Genomic DNA, 17479 nt, shown 5'->3' on the forward strand with positions numbered 1-17479 from the left:
CAATCAATCAGGAGACTGTGAGTTCTAGTCTTGCCTCAGGCATCCAGGCCAGCTGGATGACTTTGGGCCAATCAACCAGGAGACTATGAGTTCTAGTCCCGCCTTAGCTATCAATGCCAGCTATCTGACTTTGGGCAAGCCAACCAGGAGATGGGGAATTCTAGTCCCGCCTTAGGCATGAAAACCCGTTGGATGATTTGGAGCCAACCAACCAGGAGACAGTGAGTTCTAGTCCTGCCTTAAGCATGAAAACCCGTTGGATGATTTTGGGTCAATCACTCCCTCTCAGCCCAACCCACCTCACAGGGTTGTTGTTGTCAGGAAAATAGGAGGAAGAACACATGTTGGATATGTTTACTGCTTTGAGTTATTTTAAGACATAAGAGCAAGATATAAATACATAGATAAAAATAAATAGATGAAGGAACAAAAGCATTCCTACAACTTGAAGAAGGTCCATGTTGGCCCCCAGCCCTTCATTCCTGAATCTGATGCTCCTGCTGAGACCCTCCATGGGTTTGGATGGGGGGGGGGGGCAGAGGGTCCCTTTCTCGGACTCACCTTGGATTCCCCCCCTCTGCCCCCCCTCCCTCCCTCCCTTCCCGTTGCAGCGGACGCAACTTTTGAACTGGGAGCTACGTGGATCCACGGCTCGAATGGAAACCCCGTCTATCATCTAGCAGAAGATAATGGCCTACTCGAAGAGACGACCGAGGATGAGCGGAGCATGGGTCGCATCAGCCTCTACTCCAGGAATGGGGTGGCCTATCACCTCACGAGCAGCGGGCAAAGGATCCCGAAAGACTTGGTTGAAGAATTCAGTGATTTATACAACGAGGTTGGTAGCTCCAGGCTCTGGAAAAGCCCTCGCTAGGCTCTCTGGCTGTGCCTTATGGTCGTTTCCCCTTCCTTCCTTCCTTCCTTCCTTCCTTCCTTCCTTCCTTCCTTCCTTCCTTCCTTCCTTCCTTCCTTCCCCTTCCTTCCTTCCTTCTTTCCTTCCTTCCTTCCTCTCTGTCTCTATCTTTTTCTCTTTTCTTTCTTTCTTTCTTTCTTTCTTTCTTCCTTCCTTCATTTTTTCCCTTCCTTCCTCCTTCTCTATTGTGTTTCTCCCTCCCTTCCTCCTTTTCTTTTCTTTTTTTCTTTCCCTTTTTTCCTTCCTTCCTCTATCTGTTTCTCTCTCCCTCCCTCCTTCTCTATCTCTGTGTTTCTCCCCCCTCTCTCCTTTTCTTTCTTTCTTTCTTTCTTTTTCTTTCTCTCTCTCTTTCCCTTCCTTCCTTCTTCCTTCTCTATTGTGTTTCTCCCTCCCTCCCTTTCTTCCTTCCTTCCTCCTCCTCTATCTGTTTCTCTATCCCTCCCTCCCTCTGTGTTTCTCCCTCCCTCCCTCCTTTTCTTTCTTTCTTTCTTTCTTTCTTTCTTTCTTTCTTTCTCTCTCTCTCTTTCCCTTCCTTCCTTCTTCCTTCTCTATTGTGTTTCTCCCTCCCTCCCTTTCTTCCTTCCTTCTTCCTCCTCTATCTGTTTCTCTCTCACTCCCTCCTTCTCTGTTTCTCCCTCCCTCCTTTTCTTTCTTTCTTTCTTTCTTTCTTTCTTTCTTTCTTTCTTTCTTTCTTTCTTTCTTTCTTTCTTTCTTTCTTCCTTCCTTCCTTCCTTCCTTCCTTCCTTCCTTCCTTTCTCTCTCTCCCTTCCTTCCCTCCTCCTTCTCTATTGTGTTTCTCTCTCTCTCTCTCTCTCTCACTCTCACTCTCACTGCCAACTCATGGGAAAATAAAGAGTTCAGATAGCCTGGTATATCGGAGAATCTGGCCAGGGTAATCTCTGGCTCCTGGTAAGAACGGTTGTTCACCATGGCTTGAATTGTAGAATCATTTCTTAAATTCCAGGTTTGGGGAAGGAACCGCTGAAAAACCACAGTTGCCCAGTAAGTAAGATTGCTGATCTTCCTGGTATCTCAAAAGAGACCGCTAATGTCCTTGAGTACATCACATGCGTGGCCTTTCCTCGATCTGAGATTCCTTGTCCGCACTCAGATTCCTGGCTTACCGAAGGCTGCGTTCATTAATATCCTCTTAGAGCATTCCTAGCCTTGTTTGAAAAGCTGGGAATTAATTAAAGGCATTAATTAAAGCTCTACGGTCCCCTTCTCAGGTCTTGTGATGCTAGCCCAGTTATTTCAGAGTGGGGTTTGAAAATCTGGGCTTTAGGGTTTGCTCCAGGCACGGAAGCCCCAAAGGAGTAAAAACCCCGATTATTCCTTTGATTTTGCTCGTCTTGCAAAAGTGTGATCTGCTTCCTCTCGGCCAGCGGCTTAGCAAGGCTCAAGCAACCTTATGCTGAGCAGGAGATTAAATTCAGGTCTTGCAATAATCAAAATAGTGAGTATGACTTTGCAGGGAGAGAACGTCAAGAACTCGGAGGTGGGCAGTCCTACAACTCCCCTTCCTTCCTTCCTTCCTTCCTTCCTTCCTTCCTTCCTTCCTTCCTTCCTTCCTTCCTTCCTTTCTCCTTCCTTCCTTCCTTCCTTCCTTTCTCCTTCCTTCCTTCCTTCCTCTCTGTCTCTTTCTCTCCTTTCTTTCTTTCTCTATCTTTCTTTCTTCCTTTTTTCCCTTCTTTCCTTCCTTCCTCCTTCTCTATCGTGTTTCTCCCTCCCTTACCTATTGTAAAATAGGTAAAAGCAATAGGTAAAAGTTGAGGAGGGTGCTTATCTTGTCCTGGGCTAAGGAAGAGTTGGGAGTCAAGGCCCCCTTCTCTTTCTCTCTTTCTCTCTTCCCCCCTTGTATTTCACACCCCTTAATTTTCCTATTTTCTTTTCTGTTTTTGTATTGTATACAACAACTAGCTGATAACCGGGCGTTATTTATCCTAATCCTATATTAGATAGGAAAAGGAATGAATTGTATCTATAGTGTCACGTGACACCCCCCCTCCACTCTTCCCCGACTCCCGCCCCCTGCACATACGCGCACGCCCCCCACCGCGTCCCATTTTGGGCCTAGTAGGCCTCCCTGCAGCCTCATGGGAGCAAAAATGAGACATGTGTAACCAGTCCCCCTGCAGAGAGGGCTACACACACACACACACACACACACACCCTGAGGGGTGTTAGGGGTGTCTTACTCCCACAGTATTTGTTTCCAGAGAGTAAGTCATGTGTGTACCAAGTTTGGCTGAAATTACTCCAGGCGTTCCAGAGTTATGCTGGGACACGCAGACGTACAGCCATTTTTATATACATAGAAAAAAGAATAACGATTGAAAAAAAGAGAAGAATTTGGATCTCTCTTTAATGTCTCTTCCATCCACTACTTCTGGTTCTGCCCTCAGGCGCTCTGGAGAATAAGAGAAATGGAAGAGAAGTAAGAGAAGGAGAGAGGGTAGGAAAGGGAAGAAGAGGGGAGGAGTGGGGGAGAGGAAGGGGAAGTAGGGAAGGGAAAGGAGAGGAGGAGAAAAGAAGGGAGGGAAGGAGAAAAGGGGAAGGAAGAAGAAGGAGGGTTGTTATAAAATAAGATGGGTGTAAGAGATGGCAGAAAAGCAACCTCGATTATATTTTTAACTTTAGGAGGAGGAAAAAACTGTTACAAATATTAAAAGATAACGCATATTACTAATGAGAGTTATGAGGTTGTATGTTTGTGAAGGTATGTATGAGAAATAAAAATAAAAAAACTTTTTTTAAAAAAAAGGGAAAAAAGAAGATGACCCTTTCTTTGGATCAGCCCTCAAATCCCGGAAGATGCTCTCATATCACCCCCCTCGTCCTTCTCTTCCCTAGTTCCCTCGATTGTTCGTCGTAAGGTTTGGCCTCCAGCCCCCTGATAGTATCGTTGCTCTCGCGTTAGATGGAGTATTCTTGGGTTATGGAACCCCTGTTTTTTATGCGCCTTCTGTCTGTCTGTCTGTCTGTCTTGAAACAGGTCTATAACCTGACTCAGGAGTTTTTCCAGAATGGTAAACCAGTCAATGCCGACAGCAAGAATAGCGTGGGGATCTTCACGCGAGATGTCGTGCGTAAACGCATCGAGGCCGATCAAGACGACCCGGAGACGATCAAGAAGCTGAAGCTCGCCATGATCCAGCAATACCTGAAAGTAAGGAGGGGATGGGAGCTGGTAGAGTGTTGGGGCTTGAAGCACCAGGACGATGAGACGACAGCTCCCAGAATTCTCCCAATATTTTATGATTGGCAGCAGAAGTGGCATTCAGCCGGTTCGGACTGGTTCGCCCAAACCAGTAGCGGAAATTGAGGATGGGCCTGCCCCGGCTCTATGCCGTCCTATTTAGGCACATTTTTGAGGTTGGGTGCATGCGCGGAAGACCGGGCGCGCGGGGCGCGAAGCATTGGTAACAAAATGTGAAACCCACCACTGATTGACAGCAGTTGTGCTGGAGAGGTCTACAGTTTTTGGTCCAAACTTAAGTTCTCACATCCTTGAAAGCTGCCGCACATCAAGTTTTGACCTACCCATCCTATAGTGTAGTGTAGTGAAACGTGTGTGGGGTTTTTGTCTGTGTGTGTGTGTGTGTGTAGACGTGTGTGTGTTCCAGTATAACTCTGGAACGCCTTGAGCAATTTCAACCAAACTTGGTATACCGATGTCTTACTCTCTGGAAACAAATACAGTGGGGGGTAAGACATCCCTAACACCCTTCAGGGTGCGTGTTCTGTTAAGATACAGCCTGTTGTGCCTTAAAATGGCTTCTACCGTACTGCCGTAAAATGGCTTCTATGTATAGCGCTGTGGAGTTGCCATAGTAACGGTTTCACAGTACTCCACAAGGGGGCTCCCTCTGGTAAGGGGAAAAATCCAACATCAGAAACTGCGGCGGCATTCATGGAAGGAGGGTTAGGATAAATAAATACCCAGGCACTGCCGTGTTATCAGCTAGTAGTGAATGAATGCATGGGATCAGAAGTTGGGAGATGGTGAGGTCTGGTCTTTTTTTTTTCAGCTGTGAAGCCAGCTGGGTGACTTTGGACCAGTTCCTCTTTCTCAGGAAGTCATAGGGTACAAATAATCAATCAGGAAACAATCAATATCCATATAAATCATAAGGATACAATCAACAAAGTTACAGTCCTGCAGTCATAGGTGGGAGGAGATGGGAGATAGGAACGGTGAGAAGATTAATAGTAATAGTAATGCAGCCTTAGTGAATGGTTTGACAGTGGTGAGGGAATTATTTGTTTAGCAGAGTGATGGCGTTCGGGGAAAAAACTGTCCTTGTGTCTAGTTGTCTTGGTGTGCAGTGTCCTGTAGCGTCGTTTTGAGGGTAGGAGTTGAGACAATTTATGTCCAGGATGTGAGGGGTCTGTAAATATTTTTTGACTCGCGCAGCGTACAGGTCCTCAATGGAAGGCAGGTTGGCAGTAATTGTTTTTTCTGCAGTTCTAATTATCCGTTGAAGTCTGTGTCTGTCTTGTTTGGTTGCAGAACCAAACCAGACAGTTAAAGTGGGAGAAGATGGGTGAGAGGAACGATGAGAAGACTAATAGTAATGCAGCCTTAGTGAATAGTTTGATACTGGTGAGGGAATTATTTGTTGAGCAGAGTGATGGCGTTTGGGAAAAAAACTGTCCTAGTGTCTAGTTGTTGTTGTGCAGTGCTCTATAGTGTCGTTGTGAGGGTAGGAATTGGAACAATTTATGTCTAGGAGGTGAGGTGTCTGTAGATATTTTCACGGGCCTCTTTTTGACTCCTGCAGTGGACAGGTCCTCAATGGAAGGCAGGTTGGTAGTAATTGGTTTTTCTGCAGTTTTAATTATCCATTGAAGTCTGTGTCTGTCTTGTTGGGTTGCAGAACCAAACCAGACAGTTATAGAGGTGCAGATGACAAGATTAAATTGTTCCTAATGGAAATATCGTCTTCCGTTTTTCCTGGAGCAGGTGGAAAGTTGTGAGAGCAGCTCTCACAGCATGGATGAAGTCTCTCTCAGCGAATTTGGGGAGTGGACCGAGATCCCTGGAGCCCATCACATCATCCCTTGCGGCTTCATGAAGATTGTGGAGATCCTCTCCCGCGCCATCCCAGAGACGGTCATCCACCTGAACAAGCCGGTCAAATGCATCCACTGGAACCAGTCCATCAGCAAGGAGATCGAGCGAGTGGCCGACCACAACGAGGAGCACCTGGAGGAGAACGCGGGGTACAGCGTCCTGGTGGAGTGCGAAGACTGCGAGTTCATCTTGGCGGACCACGTCATTGTGACCGTCTCTTTGGGGGTCCTGAAGAAGCGCCACGAGGAGATGTTCTACCCGTCGTTGCCCGACGAGAAAGTGCTGGCCATTCAGAAGCTGGGCATCAGCACCACCGATAAGATCTTCCTGGAATTTGAGGCCCCCTTCTGGAGCCCCGAATGCAACAGCATTCAGTTCGTTTGGGAAGATGAAGCGGAAGCTGAGAGCCTCACCTATCCGGAGGAGCTGTGGTACAAGAAGATCTGTAGCTTTGATGTCCTCTACCCGCCAGAGCGTTACGGCCACGTCTTGAGTGGCTGGATCTGCGGCGAGGAGGCCCTCATCATGGAGAAGTACGACGACGAAACGGTCGCCGAGATCTGTACGGAGATGCTCCGCAAATTTACAGGTTAGTGGTCCTTCCTTTTGGGATCTAGAAGGTGGATCTAGAACAGTGGGTCTCAACCTTCCTAATGCCATGACCCTTTAATACAGTTCCTCATGTTGTGGTGACCCCCAACCATAAAATTATTTTGCGTTTTCTGTATTTTTTGCAAAACTATGTGTTTTCCAATGGTCTTAGGCGACCCCTGTGAATGGGTCATTCGACCCCCAAAGGGGTCCCAACCCACAAGTTGAGAACCATAATCTAGAAGGTGGGGGTGGAGAATGAAGCAATGATGGGTAGCCCAGTGGTGACTCTCCCTGAATTTCCATCACGGTGCGGAGCCGAGATCAGGCCTGGGGCCAAGGCTTAGGTGGTGCTTCCAAGGAGTCTCCTGCAGTGGTTCGTCATTGTGGGAGGAGCCACATACATTTATGGTGGGACCAAGATAAAGCAGGGGTAGGATTCAGCCGGTTCGTACCGGTTCGGGTGAACCAGATGCTAATTTTGCATCTGGTTCACCCAACTGGTTGTTGCAAGGATGCGCAACCCTGCCCCGCCCCACCCCTTCCAGGTGTCTCCACATAGCCCATTCATCATGCTAGGTAAGTACAAGGCCTGCGCTACCGGAAGTTCTGGCAGTCTGGAAACGTGCCCGTTTCTGGCCTCCGGAGGGCCTCCGGAGTCCAGGAGAGGCTGTTTTTGATCTTCCGGAGGTCCAGAACCTAGGGAGGGTGAAAACGTCCCCCTGGGAGGAGGGTGAGTAGTCAATGCCCCCCCCCCCCCCCCCCCCCCCGGACAGTGAACCGGTTGCTAAAACGTTTCAATCCCACCCCTGAGATAAAGGTAGGTGCTATGCAGAACCTCATCATTATGGGAGGGGCAACATCCCCTTTATGGTGGGACCAAGGCAGCGGTAGGTGTTTCCAAGACATTCCGTTCAGAACTTCATCATTGTTGAAGGAGTTGCATCCCATTTATGGATGGGATCAAGATAAAGGTAAGTACTTCCAAGGAGTCTCGTGCAGAACATTGGTAGGTTGCAGGTGGTACGCCCCGGTATGAGGTACCGGTGCATGCCAGGAGCACCAGGTATTGTTCCGGCATGGTGCTCCAGAGGGCCCTCCCGCCCTCCTTACCTGTATTTGAGCTCTTCGGCACTTCCGCGCATGCACATAGAGTGTACGGCACCTGTGCAACACTCCGCTGAGCAGTTGGAGCATCGCGGAGGCATCGCAGGAGGTAAGGACGTATGTGCGCGTGTGCTGCGCGTGTTCATGTGGTGGACGCTGGGTCCCGTTGCACCGTACCGGTTGCACCGGGATCCAGAACCCACCACTGGTGCAGAACCTAAATGTTGTGGGAGGAGTCACATCTCATTCATGGTGGGAGCAAGAGAAATGTAGATGCTTCTAAGGAGTCCAGGCAGAATTTCATTATTGTGGGAGGGGTCACATTTATGATGGTACCAAGGTCTAGGTAGATAGTTCCAAGGAGTCTCATGAAGAACGAAAACCTTGCGGGAGGACTCCCGTCTCATTTATGGTGGAACCAAGGCAGACGTAGGTGCTTCCAAGGAGTTCCATGCAGAACTTCGTCATTGTTGAAGGAGTCATGTCCTGCGGTGGAATCCTGCCGGTTTAACAACCGGTTCGGGGATTGCGCGCGGGCGCAGTTTTAAGAATACTTACCTTTTGCGATACTGCTGGGAAAGTAACACAGTTGAGACGCGGCAATCCACGTGGATCAGCAGAGAAGATATGGGTCAGTAGCGCAGTGGATGGCTGGCGCACCCACCTGATGGTTGGAGGTACCGGTTCACCCAAACCGGTCCGAACTGGTAGAATCCCACCCCTGGTCGGATCCCATTTATGATGGGACCAAGGTAAAGGTGGGTGGGTCCGGATGCAGCCTGTGGGCCTTGAGTTTGACACCGCTGGCCTGCATACTTCTTTTTTAAAAAATGTTTTTTATTTTTTTCATTTTCATAACAAATAACCACATACATACTGTTACATAACCAACATTATATTATATTGTTAAATGTTTACATCAATTCGTCTTACCATCAACCCCCCAAAACAATTATTGGCTGTTCGGCTCCCCGTACACCGTATTTATACCCTATTCTTCTCCCGCTCTCCTCCTCCTCCCTACCTCCTTTTTCCCCTCTGTTATCCTTCTCTTCTCTACTTCCCCTTCCTCTCTCCTCCTCCACTCCTTCTTCCTTTTCTCCTCTTCCTCGCCCTCCCTCTTATCCCTCTCTTCTTCCCTTACCTCTCTCCTCTCCTTCGCACTCTTCATCTCATTTACTTGGTGTATTTCTCAGCAAGCTCCATTTTATGTTGATGGTATTTATAATTCCTTTTCAATATACATATTTAATTCTAACATATATCCTCCACCTCCTTTTTTGAAAGAGAAAAAAAGTATACATATATAGTAATTATATTTTTAACCCCCCCCCCCAAACCTATTTTTGCCCTGGATGTAGACCTAGTTATGATTCCCAGCCGAGGTGGCGCAGTGGTTAGAGTGCAGTACTGCAGGCCACTTCAGCTGACTGCTATCTGCAGTTCGGCGGTTCAAATCTCACCGGCTCAAGGTTGACTCAGCCTTCCATCCTTCCGAGGTGGTGAAATGAGGACCCAGACTGTGGGGGCGATATGCTGATTCTCTAAAACCGCTTAGAGAGGGCAGAAAGCCCTATGAAGTGGTATATAAGTTGAACTGCTATTGCTATTGCTATTCTCATCAATATATTTATACAGTTATACATCATTACACACCCCAAATTTATAGTTCTGTTTTTATAATCTCAATAATTTTCCATTATAAGTATATTTCATGTTCCCCCTCCATTTTTCCATATCTTAACTTAGCTGACCCTTAACTGTCTTTAAATAACAATCCTTACTGTTCAATGCTCATTAAATACTTCAAACCAAATTTCCCGAATGTACTGCTTGATGTCTCGTCCTTATCTCCTCCCCCAGTAATTTCTTAACCTGGTTTGGGAATGCCAGCTAGCTTTCAAGTGATTTGCCAACATTACAGACAGTGCTTGTCTTTGCAGAATAGAAATATGAGGGAGTCACAGCCTACGCCTAAGTCAGGCTGTTGAGACGCACTTTCTGCTAATCTGTCTAATTTGCGTTTCCGTTTGAAAACTGGTGGCAGCAGCTTTCCCCCAAGCAGAAAAACCAGTTTTAGGAGAATTGTTTTGGCTTGTTTATCCTGCATATTTTTTTTTCCTTTGACCTGGGCATGACCGTGAATAAATGGCTAGATAACTCTGCAACCGTCATCACAAGGCTTTTGTGATACTTTTTCATAATATTTACTTAACTGTTTTGGCACCAGATTCCTCTTGATGTTTAAGTACTCTGCTTTGACCCAGATCTCTACCACAAAAATGTCAGAGTTGCTAGAATAATCTTTTCTTTAAATAAATACAGATGGACCTTGACATACGACCCCCAATGGAGCCCAACATTTCTGTTGTAAAGCGAGACGTTTGTTAAGTGAGTTTTTGCCCCCCTTTTACGCTCTTTCTTGCCACGGTTGTTAAGTGAATCACTGCAGTTGTGAAGTTAGGAACACTGTTGTTAAGTGAATCGGGCTCCCCTTTTGTCAGAAGGTTGCAAAAGGGGATCCCATGACCCCGGGGACACTGCAACCGTCGTAAATGTGAGTCAGTTGCCAAGGGTCTGAATTTTGATCATGGGACCACGGGGCTGCCGCATCGGTCACATCTTTCAATGGCGTTGGAACTTCGAACACTAAACAAGCTGTTGTAAATCAAGAACTGCTTGTAGTGCCCCAGGTTAAACTTTGCAGGCAATCTGGTCTTCTGAATCCAACAATATCATGAAGTTAATGAAAAGAAGTACTAGTGGTGACATCAGAGGTGGAATTCAGCCGGTTCTGACCAGTTCTGCTGTACTGGTAGTGGAAATTTTGAGTACCGTATTTTCCGGAGTATAAAACGCACCTTCCCCCACCCCTAAAAGAGAGGGAAAATTTGGGTGCATCTTATACACTGAATGTAGCCCCACCCACCCACCGTCCCCCACCCTTTGGCCTCTGCCTCCCAGCAATTTACCTCCTTGCAGCAAACGGGGAAAATGGGGTTTGCGGAGGTTGCAATAGGCTATGGCAATCCCTGCAGCCTGAAACAGCTGATGATTGGGAGGCCCACTTAAACTGAAAGTGAAACTTGCTGTTTCCTCCACGAGGCAAATTGCTGGGAGGCAGAAGCAGATTTTTTTTCTTGTGCTAATCAGGCTGTTTGCTGTTTGCTGCAAGGAGGCAAGTCAATAACTATAAATGCCTATAGAATGTTCAAAGTATTAGAGTTATTCTTTAAAGGCTGCTTTATTATTGTTCTAGGCAGCTTAACAAAATGAAGAAGCTTTTTAAAATAAACGCTTGATCTGAAGAAGCCCAGTGCTATTGTAATCTTCTTTTAAATAGCAGAGAATAACTATACTTCCAGGAAGCCACATCAATTTTAACAGCATCTGTAGGTATAGTCTGAAATGTAACACTAGAAACAGTGTATATTGTCTGTACTGTTTGCTGTTTGCTGCAAGGAGGCAAATTGCTGGGAGGCAGAGGCAGATTTTTCCCCCTTGTTTTCCTCCCCAAAAGCTAGGTGCGTCTTATACTTAGGAGTGTCTTATACTCTGAAAAATACGGTAGTTTGGAGAACCGGCAAATACCACCACTGGCTGGCCCTGCCCTCCCGCCCTCACTGTTCCCTGTCCTATATTCCCTTGTTTTTTTACCTCAGCTGATTTGCGCGCCTCAGTTGAGCTAAACAACAGCTCAGCTCACCAGCGCTGACACGGAGGGCAGTCGTTCAGCGCTGCGCACACAAAGCACTCTCTCATGGAACTGGTAGGAAAAGATTTGGAATTCCACCGCTGGGTGACATGATAGCAGGATTCCAATATTTGAGTGGCTGCCCCAAAGAAGAGGAGGTCAAGCTATTCTCCAAAGCACTCGAAGGCAGGACAAGAAGCAACGGGTGGAAACTAATCAAGGAGAGAAGCAACCTAGAAATTTTTCTTACAGTGAAAACAATAAACCAGTGGAATGACTTGCCTCTAGAAGTTGTGGGTGCTCCTTTTATCTAGTGTAGGGTTTCCTGCTTGAAGAGGGGGTTGGACTAGAAGACCTCCAAGGTACCTTCCAACCCTATTATTCTATTTTCTCTGTTCTGTGTCCTTGGTCTTCCTTACATCTGCATTACTTGGCTAATACTGGATTCAGAACGGCCTTTATTAAAATAAGACCGGGTCTTATATTAATTCCCCCCTCAAAAGATGCATTAGGGCTTATTTTCCAGTTAGGTCTTATTTTCGGGGGAAATACGGGACTAAATGCGTCCGTCTGGCTGACAATCTTAACGGGGGCTTATATTATGAGCATCCTGAGAAATCATGCTAGCGCTTAATTCCCAGGTAAAGGCTCCCCTCGCACATATGTGTCAATCGTTCCCGACTCTAGGGCGCGATGTTCATCTCTGTTTCAAAGCCAAAGAGACAGCGCTGTCCGAAGAAGTCTCTGTGGTCATGTGGCCGGCATGACTAAATGGCCAAGGCGCACGGAACGCTGTTCCCTTCCCACCAAAGGTGGTTCCTATTTTTCTACTTGCATTTTTTACGTGCTTTCAAACTGCTAGGTTGGCAGAAGCTGGGACAATAACGAGAGCTCACTCCATTATGCGGCGCTAGGGATTCGAACTGCTGAACTGCCGACCTTTCTGATCGACAAGCTCAGCATCTTAGCCACTGAGACACTGCGTCCTTATTTCCGGATAGTTCTTACTTTTAATTTCCGGTTAGGTCTTAGTTTGGGGGAAATACGGTAATAGTAGAGTTTCATTCAAGGTGGAGCGAATATCTTCCTGCTGGAAAATCAAGGCCAAGAAAAATCTTACATTTAGGGTTCAAAATTGAGGTTTTTTATTTTTTTAACAGCTAACCCACAATCTCCATTTCCGCTTTAGGGAATCCAGACATTCCGAAACCTCGGCGGATCCTTCGATCCTCTTGGGGTAGCAACCCTTATTTCCGTGGCTCTTACTCCTACACACAAGTTGGGTCGAGCGGAGCAGATGTGGAGAAACTTGCGAAACCCTTGCCTTACACAGAGAGTTCCAAAACAGTGGTAGGTATTAGCACCCCTAGTGCTGATGGTGTTACCTAGTTGGGTCATGAAACATCTGCAAGAAAACAACCAAGCTCAGAGAGAACCAAACACCCCCCAGTCTTTTTCCTCCTCCTCCTCCTCCTCCTCCTCCTCCTCCTCCTCCTCCTGCTCCCAGCAAACCCCACTCCCTTCTAGCACTGATGATATTGCCTAGTTGGATAATAATATGTCTGGAAGAAAACAACTAAGCTCAGAGAGCACCAGGGACCCCACAGCCGTCCTCCTCTTCATCCTCCTTCTCTTAGAATGTTATTTATTAAATTTGATGCTGCTCATTTCAGTATCCAAAGTGATTTTGGGCATCTTAAAAGGCCATAAAAGCATAAATGGAGGGGGGGGAGCTGACGTTACGATGATACGACGTGCGATCTTGGAGCTCCAAGATCGCCGTCGATATCTCTGCTGCTGGACGGTCCCTTTGGACCTAAACAGTCCCGTAGAGACAGTGATAGAGAAGGGCGCATTCTGCTGATCCCAGGAACATCACAAGGTCCCTGGTAGATCCAGGAGAAGCCCTTTTTCCAGCCACAGAGAAGCAGCCATTGCTGAAAGTTGGGACAGCTCCAGAATGGAAGAAAAGCAGGAGAGAAAGTGTGTCGAATTGGTGAGATAAATTTTATTATTAGAGAACATCCAAAAAGATCAAAAGTAAACTTAAAATCGAAGACAGAAGAGGTTAAGCAGTGAGATTAAGCCTGAGTCAAACTTAGTGTGTTATCTTTCTTTAACTTTTTTTTTATGGATGGAACTTTTACCAATGCCTTTTACTTTTTAAACTGGACTGGTTTTTATTTTCTTCTGTTTTTCTTTTTTTAGTACTTATTGATTAAGACTTTCTCACTTTTTCTCTTTTCAACGCTCTATTGAATTTTTTTTATCTAAGAACTTTTCTCCTTAAGTTTGGAATATAAAGAGGGAAGTAAAAGCAGAGGAACAGAAGTAACACTGCCACTTAGAGGCTTGGAGGCTTCTAAACATTGTTTTTCTTGTTTTCTTTGAACATTTGATCTATATTTCAAGGTTTCTGAGCTTGTTTATTGAAAATGATAGTGGGAAGAGCACGGACTGTTTATACAGGTGCTCCTCTGGGGTACTATCAGTAGCTGGATTGGAGTGGAAAGAAAGCCTTGACTTGAAAGAATACAGTGAACTTGTTTGGAATTTAATAAAAAAGCTTTGGATGATATAGTGGCAGTGTTTACTATCTGGAGGAATGGCGCAACATGAAAAAGAAAAGGAAGTAACATTACAAATGATTATGCAAGAAATTCAAAAAATACAAGTATGAACAGAGAGCATTGAAAAGAATGGAAAATATTGAACAAAGAACAGAAAAAATAGATGAAAAAATTGAGAATATTTACCAAATGATGATGAAATTTGAGGATAGAGTTCAAACAATTGAAGAAAAAGATGAACAAAGAGGCAAGAAAATTCGTGATATTGACAGCAGATTGAGTGTGGTTGGAAAAGACAGGAATGGAATATTGAAATGGGAGATTGACAGATTGGAATTTTACCTCAGACTCCAAAACATAGAAGACGAAAAGGGAAAAAAATTGGCAAAAGTAATGAGAGAAATTTTGGCAGAAGCATCGGTGATAACCAGAGGGAAGTTGATGGAAGGAACAGATGGAGGGTTTCGTGTCTTTATAAGATATGCAATGAAAAACAAGTTGCCAAGAAAAGTCCATATAAGATCTACCAAGAAAGCAATTAGAACACAAATACTACAAATGGCAGGAGATAAGATTGTACTACTATTGGAAGGATATAGGATGATGTAATGAAATGCTTTAACAAAAACTAATTTAAATTTAGTTAAATTTAGAATTTTACACATAAAATGAAGTAATAATAGTTATAGTCAAATAAATGATTAACAATTATAATATTAATAATTATATATGATTGATAATATGAAATTTTATATAAATTGTAAGTGAAGACTATGTAGAGGATGCTCAAAAGTTTTGTAACCAAAGATAAACAATTTTATATGGAATATAATATAAAGACGTAATATTACTGGATGGTTTTAGGATGATGAAATGAAATGCCAGGAGGAAGTTATTCATAAAATAATGGAATGTGCTGAAATGAGTAAATTGACATTTGAAATTAGAGAACAAGAAGATAAACAATTTTATAAGAAATGGGATCTTTTTTTATCAATGGTTAGATAAAAAAACATGGAAATGAAAGATACTAGCGAATGTTATCAATACAAGAATAATAGAATGATACTGAATATAACATAAAGATATATTATTATTGGATAGATTGAAGATGATGTAATGAATTGTTATAATATAAATGAACCCAATATTTAGTATATCTCATTTAAAATGAAGAAATAATAATGATAGTCAAACAAATGAGGTATAATGATAATAATGTATAAACAGACTCGATCTGATATTATGTGATTTATATAAATTGCAAGTGATGACTACGGAAATAATGCACAAAAACCTTGTAACCAATCAACACACTATATGTAATGGAAGATGGTTTTATGGTTTATGCCTTGTTTGTCTGTCTAAAAATAAAAATATAAATTAAAAAAAGCATAAATGTGAAAGTATTAACAAAATTAACAATATATCAGAAAATACACATAATACCATCATTTTTATTTATGTATTTATTTATATCCTGCCTGTATTACTTTTTACATAATTAATTCAAGGCAGCAAACATACCTAATACTCCCTCCACCCGCTATTTTCCCCACTACAACAACCCTGCGAGGTAGGTGGGGGCTGAGAGAAAGTGAGTAGCCCTTAAGTCACCCAGCCGGCTTTCATGCCTAAGGCGGGACTAGAACTCACAGCCTCCTGGTGATTGGCCCAAAGTCACCCAGCTTGCTTTCATGCCTAAGGCGGGACTCGAACTCACAGCCTCTTGGTTTCTAGCCTGTTTTTTCACCACTAAATCTGCCTGGATCATCTGACATCTCACTGTGGAGGAATCTAGAACAAAGGAATATTTTCTGAAGTTATTCCCAGCGTCCTCTTGGTTCTTGAAAAGTAACGTGGAAAAAATTTGTTTTGCAATGCGAAGTAATGTGATAGAATACAGGTAGTCCTCGACTTACGACCACAACGGACTCTGAAATTTCTGTTGCTAAGCAAGACATCGGTTAAGGGAGTCTGGCCCCATTTTACGACTTTCCTCACTGCAGTTGTCAAGCGAGCCACTGCAGCCGTTAAGTGAGCCACACGGTTGTTAAGTGAATCTGGCTTCCTCGCTGGTCAGAAAGTCGCAAAAAGGGTGTGACTCTGGGGCACTCCAACCGTCATAAATACGAGTCAGTTGCCAAACCTCTGAATTTTGATCACGTGATCGCGGGGAAAGGCTGCGACGGTCGTAAAGTGTGAAAAACGGTCCTTAATTCGCTTTTTTCAGTGCCGTTGTAAGTTCGAACAAACCGTTGTAAGTCGAGAACTACCCAGTAGCATTATTGTTTTGTGAAACATTTCTTAAGATGCTTCTCTCCTCTCTTTCTTTCTTTCTTTCTTTCTGGATGGATTTCCAGCCTAAGCAGGTGATGTTTTCGGGCGAGGCGACGCACAGGAAGTACTACTCCACTACCCATGGTGCTTTGCTGTCGGGTCAGAGAGAGGCGGCTCATCTGACCGAAATGTACCAAGACCTTCTGTCCTGCAAAGACTTGAGATGCCGGGACCCACAGAAGACCTTTTAAACTTTTTCATTCCTTTTCCTGTTGTGCAACTTAAACCAAACTTTTCTTTTTCTTTCCTTCCTTCCTTCTTTCTTCTTTTTTTTATTTTAAAAAAAACGCGCTGATCCTAAGAACATTTTTATCTTTTTATATGACACCAAAATAAATAAGTCTTTGCTATTTTAACCCCTAGTGGTGGACCGTAGTTAGTTTTCACGTACTGTATTGTTAGCAGGAAAGGGGGCTCCTACTGCTCGGATGGAGGGGGAGTCCTCACTCGCGTCCGGCCTTTTCCGACTGTCCTTCTGGGAGAGATTTCTCTCCATCTCCTCTTTCTTTCTTTTTCTTTCTTTCTCTCTCTCTCTCCCGGTATTGTAAGTGCCTTCTATAGTTCAATAAATGTTGCAATGGTCACTCTTTTCTGGTATGTGGGCACCATTCATTGCGAGAAGCATCAGGACATCTCCTCTCCTCCTCTATTTTCTACTTCCTCTCCTCCTCTCCTTCCTCCATCCCTCCCTTCTCCTTCCCCTCCTGCTCCATTTCCTATTTCCCCTTCCTCCTTTTCCATCACTTATCCTTCTCTTCTTCTCCTACTGCTCCTTTTTCTATTCCTTTTCCTCCTCTTCCACTCCTTTTCCTCCTCCCACTTCCTCCCCTCCCTCCTCTGCTCCATTTTCTACTTCCTCTTCCTCCTCCTACATCCCTTTCCCTCCTCCGGCTCCATTTTCTAGTTCCCCCTCTTCTTCCTCTTCTTCCTCCTCTTCCTCCTCTATTTTCTACTTCCTCTCCTCCTCTTCCTCTTCTTCCTCCATCCCTCCTTCTCCTCCCCCTCCTCCATTTTCTACCTCCTCTTCCTCCTTTTCCATCACTCCTTCTCCTTTTCCTCCTCCTCCTCTCCCCCCTCCTGCTCCATTTTCTAGTTCCCCCCTTTCCTCTTCTTCCTCCTCCCCTTCCTCCTCCTCCTCCTCCTCCCTCCTCCTCCTCCCTCTATTTTCTACTTCCTCTCCTCCTCCA

The 17479-nt window shown here is 44.8% G+C and overlaps 1 protein-coding gene across 2 annotated transcripts in view; it reads left to right on the forward strand.

Moving 5' to 3' along the window:
• Positions 1-16649, forward strand: part of LOC116523235 (spermine oxidase-like) — a 31871-nt gene extending 15222 nt beyond the window's left edge. The window contains exons 3-7 of one of the 2 annotated variants that reach the window (XM_032238325.1): positions 612-838; positions 3909-4082; positions 5877-6579; positions 12572-12732; positions 16316-16649. In XM_032238325.1, the coding sequence (XP_032094216.1) occupies positions 612-838; positions 3909-4082; positions 5877-6579; positions 12572-12732; positions 16316-16483 (1433 nt within the window). In that variant the 3' untranslated portion in view covers positions 16484-16649. The remainder of the gene's footprint in view (positions 1-611; positions 839-3908; positions 4083-5876; positions 6580-12571; positions 12733-16315) is intronic. The other variant, XM_032238326.1, reaches the window with a different exon arrangement.
• Positions 16650-17479: the final 830 nt, after the last annotated feature.

Source organism: Thamnophis elegans, unplaced genomic scaffold, assembly GCF_009769535.1.
Source record: "Thamnophis elegans isolate rThaEle1 unplaced genomic scaffold, rThaEle1.pri scaffold_115_arrow_ctg1, whole genome shotgun sequence".
Classification (NCBI taxonomy): Eukaryota; Metazoa; Chordata; class Lepidosauria; order Squamata; family Colubridae; genus Thamnophis; species Thamnophis elegans.